The following is a 12,436-nucleotide window of genomic DNA, read 5'->3' on the forward strand; positions in this document are numbered from 1 at the left end:
TTCTTATACTGCTCCAGCCCTTGGTTGAACTGCACCCCTGCACTTCTCTAACCTTACTCAACGGTCGATGTCTTACTTTATCTGACACCGGCATGCCGTATGTTCTTTTGACTTTCCCTAAAAGCAACTTACTCCAAGCATGCATCAACATCTTGCAGTACAACCAAAAAAGTATTATAAACTGTGTGCTTTGAGCCCTGAATGCTGATTGGCTTGCACCCGTGGTATATCAGACCTTATACCACGGGTTTGACAAAACACTTATTTCTTAGTGCTCGAACATTACATTAGTAACCAGTTTATAATATCAATAAGGCAGCTCAAGGGTTTGTGATATATGGACAATATACCACGGCTAAGGGCCTAAGATGTGTTGTGCCTGAGAACAGCCCTTAGCCGTGGTATACTGGCCATATACCACACCTCCTCGGGCCTTATTGCTTAATTAACCCATTCTCAGCCAGTATGTTCTCCTCTCTGACCTACACCCAGACTGCACGCCGGGTCCATGTCTTAAGACTAACATAAACAGATCTATTTGTCATCCAATGCCAATGACCGAGGGAATGTCGTCACCTGACTGCTCCTCCCGACTGTCTGTTTTATAGCCTCTGGTTGCAGTGTGTACAAATTGAAGTGGCTTTGTTCTCTCATTTTATATGGACATTTATATTTTGATAGTTTATCATATTTTATACATATTTTTGTGTCGATGTTCAAATTGATAAATTACATTTTTATTATGAATATGATTTTTTCGGCGGGGAATTATTTGGTTTACTTTGCTACTTTGTTATGGTAAACATTAGTTTTGACCACTTTGAATCAGATGTGAGATTTTGGAATCACATTTTTTATAATTTTATAGAATAATTTAAATGTTCATCTTATTTTGGGAGATTTGGAACTTCTTCAGCGAACGGACTGTGTGCTTTAGACCACTGCTTATAATCTAACAACAAAAACATCAAGTTATCCTCCATTTTGTTAAAACCAGTCCATTTAAGTTGACACAACATTTGGTGAAGTGGTGTCAGATCCATATAGTGGTCCTTTTGGTTTTTCACATTTTTGAAGAGCAATTTTGAAAAAACAATTCAACTTTTTTTTAAATTGAATGAATGATTGATTTCGTAAATTAAAAAAAAAACTGCATGGCTAAGAAGGTGCAGTTGAGGGTTTGTCAGACTGTCAGTGTTAGTAGAGTTCTGTGATTCTCTGTAGATGGGCATGTGTGCATAAGCTCACTGGTTGTATGTCCCCATCCCTTCCTTACAGCCAAAAGCTCTAACGCCGCCCGACTTCCTCGTACTGCCTTTACATGGACATGGCAACTGACTTACACTATCACCCTCATCATCCTCATCTCCTCTGTAGTATGTTCATAGGCCCCTCCCCCTTGGACAGTCATCCATCCATTCTAAATTAAGGAACAAATACAAACTAATAAAAAACTTCAAATGAACAGAAAGTACATATTTATTGAGAAGTCAATGCGAAAACATACAGATGTACAGTTTTCTTTTGGAAAAACTGAAAAAAAGAGTATTTATGTTGCCGTTTATTTTTCATGTTATATGGTGTGGATGTAAGTGTTGTTCCCTCGCTGCACCATCACATCTAAAGAAAAAAATACACAAGATGTCCAATTGCTGAATTATTTTTGATCAAAACTATACTGAGCCAAGAACATTCTCACACAACTTTCTTTTGTAAACTCTTTTTTTCCCCATGCCAAAATCATGCGGTGATTGTTGATGTAAGTTGACAAAGACTATGTGGTTTCTTCCTTGAATAATGTTTTAGTGGGCTGTTATGATTTTTTTTTATTTATTTTTTTACGTTTGCTTTGTACAACATGTAGCTAATCTTAATGTATTAGATCCAACTGTTCTCTTAGTTTTGTATGTTTGATTTAAATTCATTTTTTTTTTTATCATTTGAAATATCCATCCGTTTGTAATGCTTAGTGATAAGCCTTGGTAGTGTACTGTATACACATGATGGCAGTGGGATTTGGCAACTGCCATGACAACCTGAATGTTCATCATTTCCCTTTTGAGAAACAGACCATACCTACACTCGCCTTTTAATTAACACTACACCAAACTCAGCGTGTGATTGGATACCACTGTATCCAATCCTCCCAAAATTGTTTTTATCCTTTAGAAAACAATGGAGATTTGTTTCTTCATACAGTATGTTGGCCTCCACATACACACACACTCACACACACACAAACACATTAATGCACATTATGTATCGTCATTCTCCTCTAAAATGAACCAAGTGCTGACAACGTGTGGATTTGCAAGTCTAATTTCAACCTGTTGGTTCCCAGTGCAGCTCTAATCACTACAAAAGCTCTTCATTGCTCTCGCATTGTTTTCTTAGGTTTTTAATGAAATGCTTCGTTTGAAGCTGGAAAACAATGTTGCTGGTAGAATTGTGTATTGCGTGGCTTGCTTTATAGTTAGAATAATGCGCTTTGAAGTGCAAGGAGATCCGCCCGGATGGTTATTTGTTTACAGTCACTGATTACTTACAGTTAATTATAATAATAATAATAATATATGCCATTTAGCGGACGCTTTTATCCAAAGCGACTTACAGTCATGTGTGCATACATTCTACGTATGGGTGGTCCTGGGAATCGAACCCACTACCCTGGCGTTACAAGCGCCATGCTCTACCAACTGAGCTACAGAAGGACCAATTAGTGGGCATATGAAAGAACCTGTTGTTTGTTAATTATTCAATGTAGATACTCACAAGGCATTTGTTGACTTTTCAGAAACGATAAAGTGCTATTGAAACCTTATTTAATTTCAAGTGCAGGCTAAATTATTTTGGTATCATTTTCACTAAAGGCACCCTTTAGGGGTGGGGTGAAAAAAATGATTTTAATTGAATAACAAGCTCTTGAATTGAATTGTGCAAGTGTAACTTGGTTATGAAAGCCCCCAGTGATTCATGATACACTACATCATATTGTTGATCACATGGTTACATCGCAAATACACCCAAATACTCACACAGGTATGATACAGACAACCCCTCCAGAATGACACAGACACTCCCTCCAGAATGATACAGACACCCCCTCCAGAATGATACAGACAACCCCTCCAGAATAATACAGACACCCCCTCCAGAATAATACAGACACCCCCTCCAGAATGACACAGACACCCCCTCCACAATGATACAGACCCCCTCCACAATGATGCAGACCCCCCAGAATGATACAGACACTCCCTCTAGAATGATATAGACACCCCTTCCAGAAAGATATAGACACCCCCTCCAGAATGACACAGACACCCCCTCCAGAATGATACAGACACCCCCTCCAGAATGACACAGACACCCACCCCCCCAGAGTGATGCAGACATCCCCTCCAGAATGATGCAGACACCCCCTCCAGAATTATACAGACACCCCCTCCAGAATGACAGACACCACCTCCAGAGTGAAACAGACACCACCTCCAGAATGATAGACACCCCCTCCAGAATGATAGACACCACCTCCAGAATGATAGACACCACCTCCAGAATGATAGACACCACCTCCAAAATGATAGACACCACCTCCAGAATGATAGACACCACCTCCAGAATGATAGACACCACCTCCAGAATGACAGACACCACCTCCAGAATGATAGACACCACCTCCAGAATGATAGACACCATCTCCAGAATGATAGACACCACCTCCAGAATGATAGACACCACCTCCAGAATGATAGACACCCCCTCCAGAATGATAGACACCCCCTCCAGAATGATAGACACCACCTCCAGAATGATAGACACCCCCTCCAGAATGACAGACACCACCTCCAGAATGATAGACACCCCCTCCAGAATGATAGACACCACCTCCAGAATGATAGACACCACCTCCAGAATGATAGACACCCCCTCCAGAATGATAGACACCCCCTCCAGAATGATAAACACCACCTCCAGAATGATAGACACCCCCTCCAGAATGATAGACACCCCCTCCAGAATGATAGACACCCCCTCCAGAATGATAGACACCACCTCCAGAATGATAGACACCCCCTCCAGAATGACAGACACCACCTCCAGAATGATAGACACCCCCTCCAGAATGATAGACACCACCTCCAGAATGATAGACACCACCTCCAGAATGATAGACACCCCCTCCAGAATGATAGACACCCCCTCCAGAATGATAAACACCACCTCCAGAATGATAGACACCCCCTCCAGAATGATACAGACAACCCCTCCAGAATAATACAGACACCCCTCCAGAATAATACAGACACCCCTCCAGAATGATAGACACCACCTCCAGAATGATACACCCCTCCAGAATGATACAGACCCCCTCCACAATGATGCAGACCCCCTCCAGAATGATACAGACACCACCTCCAGAATGATATAGACACCCCTCCAGAAAGATATAGACACCCCTCCAGAATGACACAGACACCCCTCCAGAATGATACAGACACCCCCTCCAGAATGACACAGACACACCACCTCCAGAGAGTGATGCAGACATCCCACCACCTCCAGAATGATAGCAGACACCCCTCCAGAATGATACAGACACCCCCTCCAGAATGACAGACACCACCTCCAGAATGATGAAACAGACACCACCTCCAGAATGATAGACACCCCCTCCAGAATGATAGACACCCCCTCCAGAATGATAGACACCACCTCCAGAATGATAGACACCACCTCCAAAATGATAGACACCACCTCCAGAATGAATGAGACACCACCTCCAGAATGATAGACACCACCTCCAGAATGACAGACACCACCTCCAGAATGATAGACACCACCTCCAGAATGATAGACACCATCTCCAGAATGATAGACACCACCTCCAGAATGATAGACACCACCTCCAGAATGATAGACACCCCTCCAGAATGATAGACACCCCTCCAGAATGATAGACACCACCTCCAGAATGATAGACACCCCCTCCAGAATGACAGACACCACCTCCAGAATGATAGACACCCCCTCCAGAATGATAGACACCACCTCCAGAATGATAGACACCACCTCCAGAATGATAGACACCCCCTCCAGAATGATAGACACCCCCTCCAGAATGATAAACACCACCTCCAGAATGATAGACACCCCCTCCAGAATGATAGACACCCCCACCACCTCAGAATGATAGACACCCCTCCAGAATGATAGACACCACCCACTCCAAAATGATAGACACCACCTCCAGAATGATAGACACCACCTCCAGAATGATAGACACCACCTCCAGAATGACAGACACCACCTCCAGAATGATAGACACCACCTCCAGAATGATAGACACCATCTCCAGAATGATAGACACCACCTCCAGAATGATAGACACCACCTCCAGAATGATAGACACCCCCTCCAGAATGATAGACACCCCCTCCAGAATGATAGACACCCCTCCAGAATGATAGACACCACCTCCAGAATGATAGACACCCCTCCAGAATGATAGACACCACCTCCAGAATGATAGACACCCCTCCAGAATGATAGACACCACCTCCAGAATGATAGACACCACCTCCAGAATGATAGACACCCCCTCCAGAATGATAGACACCCCCTCCAGAATGATAGACACCACCTCCAGAATGATAGACACCCCTCCAGAATGATAGACACCCCTCCAGAATGATAGACACCCCTCCAGAATGATAGACACCACCTCCAGAATGACAGAATGATAGACACCACCTCCAGAATGATAGACACCCCCTCCAGAATGATAGACACCCCTCCAGAATGATAGACACCACCTCCAGAATGATAGACACCACCTCCAGAATGATAGACACCCCCTCCAGAATGATAGACACCCCCTCCAGAATGATAGACACCACCTCCAGAATGATAAACACCACCTCCAGAATGATAGACACCCCCTCCAGAATGATAGACACCCCCTCCAGAATGATAGACACCCCCTCCAGAATGACAGACACCACCTCCAGAATGATAGACACCACCTCCAGAATGATAGACACCACCTCCAGAATGATAGACACCACCTCCAGAATGATAGACACCACCTCCAGAATGATAGACACCACCTCCAGAATGATAGACACCACCTCCAGAATGATAGACACCCCTCCAGAATGACAGACACCACCTCCAGAATGATAGACACCCCCTCCAGAATGACAGACACCACCTCCAGAATGACAGACACCACCTCCAGAATGACAGACACCACCTCCAGAATGATAGACACCACCTCCAGAATGACAGACACCACCTCCAGAATGATAGACACCCCCTCCAGAATGACAGACACCACCTCCAGAATGACAGACACCACCTCCAGAATGACAGACACCACCTCCAGAATGATAGACACCACCTCCAGAATGATAGACACCACCTCCAGAATGATAGACACCACCTCCAGAATGACAGACACCACCTCCAGAATGACAGACACCACCTCCAGAATGATAGACACCACCTCCAGAATGATAGACACCCCCTCCAGAATGACAGACACCACCTCCAGAATGACAGACACCACCTCCAGAATGATAGACACCCCCTCCAGAATGATAGACACCACCTCCAGAATGATAGACACCCCCTCCAGAATGATAGACACCCCCTCCAGAATGATAGACACCCCCTCCAGAATGATAGACACCCCCTCCAGAATGATAGACACCACCTCCAGAATGATAGACACCACCTCCAGAATGATAGACACCCCCTCCAGAATGATAGACACCCCCTCCAGAATGATAGACACCACCTCCAGAATGATAGACACCACCTCCAGAATGATAGACACCACCTCCAGAATGATAGACACCCCCTCCAGAATGACAGACACCAGACATAAAGCACCCAAGGGTACATGACACATGCACAGAAAGGGGATCAGAGAGTGAACATTCAGCTGTCATTGATCTGCCCTATGAAATCCTGTCATTATGGAAGCCATTCAAAAGGATAGAGGCTGGGGTCGACTGGGGAGCCAGATCTTTCCAGATCCTTCCATGGGGGTTACTGACACTGTATGGTAATCTAGCCAGTTAGGACTTCTGTCCGTCACACATATCATATTGTAGAATTATAAATACATCCAGGTTTAAGCCACTGTGCTGCTTGTTTTCCGTTTTCAAATAGGGATACCGTTATTACACATCAGCTACGTGATAACTTCAGTGTCAGATGAGAGAGAATATTTTCTTTTCAAAAGGTAAAATCCACTAAAATCCACATTATCCTTGGCCTCTATTGGTTATATATTTTCTTAAGTCCTTTTTGTAGTTGTTGATTGAACCTTAATGTCTGGCTCACCCTCACACCTCCTCTAGCCTTTTGATCCTTTTTAACGTTGCCTTTTGTTCTGTTTTCTGCCATGTTTATTCTTATTTAAAGCTGTGTTATGTAGGTACGGTGTGTGTGCATGTTTTGTTTTGTACAGTATCGTGTTGTGCTTTTATTTGCCCTCTTGTCCATTCTGGGTGAATGTGATAGCTAGATAAATGTGTATGGTTGCCAAGATGTCCTTACTTCTCTCTAACATGTATTTTGTCTGTCTCTACATCTAGGAGGTGAATTAGTTATCCCTGTACTCTTAGAGGACCAATTAGTGTTACCCCCGTCCACCCCCCTCCCAAACCTCTGCCCACCCCTCACCATAATTGAAACCACCAAAGAGTCCCTGTCCAAGGTCACTGAGGCCGGGGTACCTTGCTTGTCGGACCGAGGCAGCGATGATTGTGATGATTGTGATGATGATGATGGCTTGGTGATATCTGGGTATGATTTCGACTCTAACCTGCCTCCTACTGATGATGAAGAGCTTTACGCCACCTTCTCCTTGGTAACAGATAAGACCATGTCCACGTCGGCTTTTGAAGGTGGCTACAAAGCTCACCAGCCCAAGTGGGAAACCAAGGACTTTAGACCTAACAAACCATCCTCAGACCGCGGTAGGACTACCACTACCGCAGCCCTGCACCACACGTCACCCGCCAAGCTGCCTGCCGGCAAAATGAATAACCGCGAGCTAAAACCCCAGCCAGACGTAGTGTTGCTCCCGTTGCCCACCCTGCCCTATGAGGTAGACAGCACCAAGCAGAGGGCTCCTGCAATAACCTCCCCCATGTTCCATACTGTACCCACAGCCCTGCCCACCCAGCCCGGCGTCAACCGAGTCCCGGGACCCCCGGAAGTGTCCCGCCAGTCTAGCAGCACCATCGGGATGGTCGTGGGGATAGTGGCTGCCGCAGCCCTGTGCATCGTCATCCTCCTGTACGCCATGTATAAGTACAGGAACAGGGACGAGGGTTCCTACCAGGTGGACGAGAGCAGGAATTACATCACCAACTCGGCAACGCAGAGCAACGGAGCCGCCGTGAAGGACAAACAGCAAAGCTCGAAAGCTGTCAAAGGAAAACAGAAAAACAAGGACAAGGAGTATTACGTTTGAGTGACGGACGTTGAGAGATGAAAAGAGAGAGGAAGAGAAATTCAGGTATAGAGAAATATAGAACTGTATTTAATTAACAGTTACCTTCTAAGGAGCTGCAATGACAAAACATGGTAAAAACTAGAACCGTTACTTGATGCTGTGTAGAGTGGTTGAACTATGACTATGTGTAGTAATATGAAGAAGACTTACTATTGTAAGCACACAGAGAAGGATAATAGCATCTTTAGAGGCCTTCCTCTTCTGCCGAGTTCGTGTCCAACTACTTCACAGCGACTGCAACATCATCCTATGGGACTTTTAGAACTATGTGATCCTTGGCGTAAAAAAAAGCAAATTTGGTTTGTTTTTGTAAACCTGTACAAAATGAAAGATGTTCGTTAATCTTGACCGTCTTCAGCATGTAAGCAACGTGTAGTGCTTTAGCAAGAGTGGTTCAGGATAAAAAGGATCATTGTAAAGTCAATGGGAAAAAAATGGACTACTGCTGTTTAAAGATATCGTACATTTTTTTATTGTATGTATGGTTTGGGGATTATAAAAGTGTGGTGTCTACGCAACAACAACAAAAAATATCTACTACTCTATGTATCAAATGACACCAAGTGAGCTCAAATGGCTGAGGAAAGATCTCTTCAGATCTCAGAGCTCTGTTGTCTGTCCACTGATCTCAACATGATTACTCTCGCTGTGTGACAGAAGGACAGAGTGACACTGACGTGTGGTCCTGGCGAGAAGTGGTTGCTTGTTCTTGTCTCAGTTAAAAGCAACTGATTGTAATGCATGTAATCCATTCTACCAAAACTGTACAGTACAGTACAATATACCACTAGAGTACAATATACCACGACAGTACAATACATACCAGTACAGTATATTGTACAGTACAGTACAATATATAAACTTAGCTTGAACAGTCCTTTTCTCTCTAAAGGCCAAACTTTATACTTCGTCATCATCAAGACACCACAACTCTTTCGATTTTATTCCCTAAAAACGTCAACAATGAAAATATGAGTATCCCTAAAGATAAAAAGGTCTGTTGGTTTGCAGTCGTGCTGGTTGTGTCTTTTGCAGGCCTCTGTGTGTTGGTTAATCACCTCTTGTTCTATTTTCTATGGAGCTGTCCCATCGAGGACAGAATGCAGTACTATAACACTGTTAAAAATGTCTATACAGAAATAAATCTAACGTGAAAAGTGTGAATTCTATCTGTCACAGTCAAAACTGTGTCAAACAAACACATTTGTTTACATATTTTATTACATTATAGCCGTTGTACTTTGTAGGTACTAGCTATTGTACATACCATCTAAGTTGTAATTCTTTTGTAATTATATTGTACAGACTGATCATATGGTTTATCAGTGTATTTCATGAAGAAACATATATTACTAACTAATGTGAAGAAAGACTTTGAAGCATTGAGAATGCACATTTAGTAAAGAAAAGAGAACACTATGTTAAGATAGAAACATCTGCGATTAGAGCTCTAAGTGTCAATCAAATACAAGATGGCTGATCTTAATTGTACCAATGCTTTCTTCTTCTTCTCTGGTTATTTTCGTGTTAGTTATATTTTGAAAAGATTAAAGAGAAGCTATATTAATCGAAGACTATAGCTGTTGGACGCGGAGGCGCAGTTCAGACAATCTCCCAAAAGTCTTTACACTAACATTCATGACAAAATCATTCGCTTTTCATATTTGTTTTACATATTTTTGTTATACAGTGCCTTGAAAAAGTATTCATCCCCCTTGGCGTTTTTCCTATTTTGTTGCATTACAACCTGTAATTTAAATAGATGTTTATTTGGATTTCATGTAATGGACATACACAATATAGTTCAAATATATGAAGTGAAATTTAAAAAAATCACTTAAAACGGAATAGTGGTGCGTGCATATGTCTTCAACCCTTTTGCAATGAAGCACCTAATAAAGATCTGGTGCAACCAATTACCTTCAGAAGTCACATAATTAGTTAAATAAAGTACATCTGTGTGCAATCTAAGTGTCACATGGATCTCAGTATATATACACCTGTTCTGAAAGGCCCCAGAGTCTGCAACACCATTAAGCAAGGGGCACCACCAAGCAAGCGACACCATGAAGACCAAGGAGCTCTCCAAACAGGTCAGGGACAAAGTTGTGGAGAAGTACAGAGATCAGGGTTGGGTTATAAAAAAATATCCAAAACTTTGAACATCACACAGAGCACCATTAAATCCAGCATTAAAACATTGTTGCACCACAACAAACCTGCCAAGAGAAGGAGGGCATTAATCAGAGGCAACAAAGAGATCAAAGATAACCCTGTAGGAGCTACAAAGCTCCACAGCGGAGATTGGAGTATCTGTCCATAGGCCCACTTTAAGGTGTACATGCCACAGAATTGGGTTTTATGGAAGAGTGTCCAGAAAAAAAGCCATTGCTTAAAGAAAAAAATAAGCAAACGCATTTGGTGTTCACCAAAAGGCATGTGGGAGACTCCCCAAACATATGGAAGAAGGTGCTTTGGTCAGATGAGACTAAAATTGAGCTTTTTGGCAATCAAGGAAAACACTATATCAGGCACAAACCTAACACCTCACATTACCCCTAGAACACCATCCCCACAGTAAAGCATGGTAGTGGCAGCATCATGCTGTGGGGATGTTTTTCATCGGCAAGGACTGGGAAACTGGTCAGAATTGAGGAAATGATGGATGGCGCTAAATACAGGGAAATTCTTGAGGGAAACCTGTTTCAGTCTTCCAGAGATTTGAGACTGGGATGGAGGTTCATCTTCCAGGAGGACAATGACCCTAAGAATACTGCTAAAGCAACATTGGAGTGGTTTAAGGGGAAACATTTAAATGTCTTGGAATGGCCTAGTCAAAGCCTAGACCTCAATCCAAATGAGAATCTGTAGTATGACTTAAAGATTGCTGTACACCTGCGAAACCCATCCAAGTTGAAGGAGCTGGAGCAGTTTTGCCTTGAAGAATTGGCAAAAATCCCAGTGGCTAGATGTGCCAAGCTTATAGAGACATACCCCAAGACACTTGCAGCTGTAATTGCTGCAAAAGGTGGCTCTACAAAGTTTTGAACTTGGGGGAGGTTAATAGTTATGCACGCTCAAGTTCGCATTTTTGTGTCTTATTTCTTGTTTGATTCACAATAAAAAATATTTTCCATCTTCAAAGTGGTAGGTATGTGATGTAAATTGATTGATTTCAAAATTTCAGTTTATAAGGCAACAAGATAGGAAAAATTCCAGGGGTGTGAATTCTTTCGCAAGCTACTGTATATATATGTATATATATTTTCAGGATCCTTATATTTTTATATTTTTTATTTCATTTAATTTGTGACTATGGCCAGACTGTTTGTAATCACTGACACTTTGGTGTTTTTGTCATCTTTAGTTTTATTAGATTATTATAATTTTTTTTGTATTTTAATATTGTTTTCTATTAGTTTTTATATTTTTTTCATGCTCTTTTTTTCCATGAATTGTTTGCAATAAAATGCTCTTCCCAAATGTGTGTTCAAGTCACTTCTTTGAACAACGAGTTCAGCTGACATTTTGTCTGTCTAGCAAGAGGGAAATATTTGATTCATTTCGTAGTGTTTCCCCCACCTAGAAAGCTATAACCTTTGACTTTCTCCTGGAATAGTTTATTTAGGTCTTAGAGAAACATATGATCTAGCATAAACAAAAGTATAATAACACATATTGTTTGATGATACCATATAAAAAAGGTCATTAAAAATACTTTTCATGCTAATTTCATCCTCGCCCCATAGTAAAATTCTCTTTTCATACTAATATGTCCCTCTCCTCGCCCCATAGTAAAATTCTATTTTCATACTAATATGTCCCTCTCCTCGCCCCATAGTTATAATCCCTTTTCATACTAATATCTCCATACATAGTTATAATCTCTTTTCATACTAATAA

General features: G+C 42.3%; 1 protein-coding gene across 5 annotated transcripts in view; it reads left to right on the forward strand.

The window, feature by feature from the left end:
- The window catches only part of LOC118368043 (neurexin-3a-like), a 727,496-nt gene extending 715,486 nt beyond the window's left edge, over positions 1 to 12,010 (forward strand). For all 5 annotated transcript variants that reach the window (XM_052496442.1, XM_052496443.1, XM_052496444.1 and 2 more), the window contains one exon: positions 8,187 to 12,010. In XM_052496442.1, the coding sequence (XP_052352402.1) occupies positions 8,187 to 8,491 (305 nt within the window). In that variant the 3' untranslated portion in view covers positions 8,492 to 12,010. The remainder of the gene's footprint in view (positions 1 to 8,186) is intronic.
- Positions 12,011 to 12,436: the final 426 nt, after the last annotated feature.

The sequence above is a fragment of the Oncorhynchus keta genome, chromosome 35 (genome assembly GCF_023373465.1).
Source record: "Oncorhynchus keta strain PuntledgeMale-10-30-2019 chromosome 35, Oket_V2, whole genome shotgun sequence".
Taxonomy (NCBI): domain Eukaryota; kingdom Metazoa; phylum Chordata; class Actinopteri; order Salmoniformes; family Salmonidae; genus Oncorhynchus; species Oncorhynchus keta.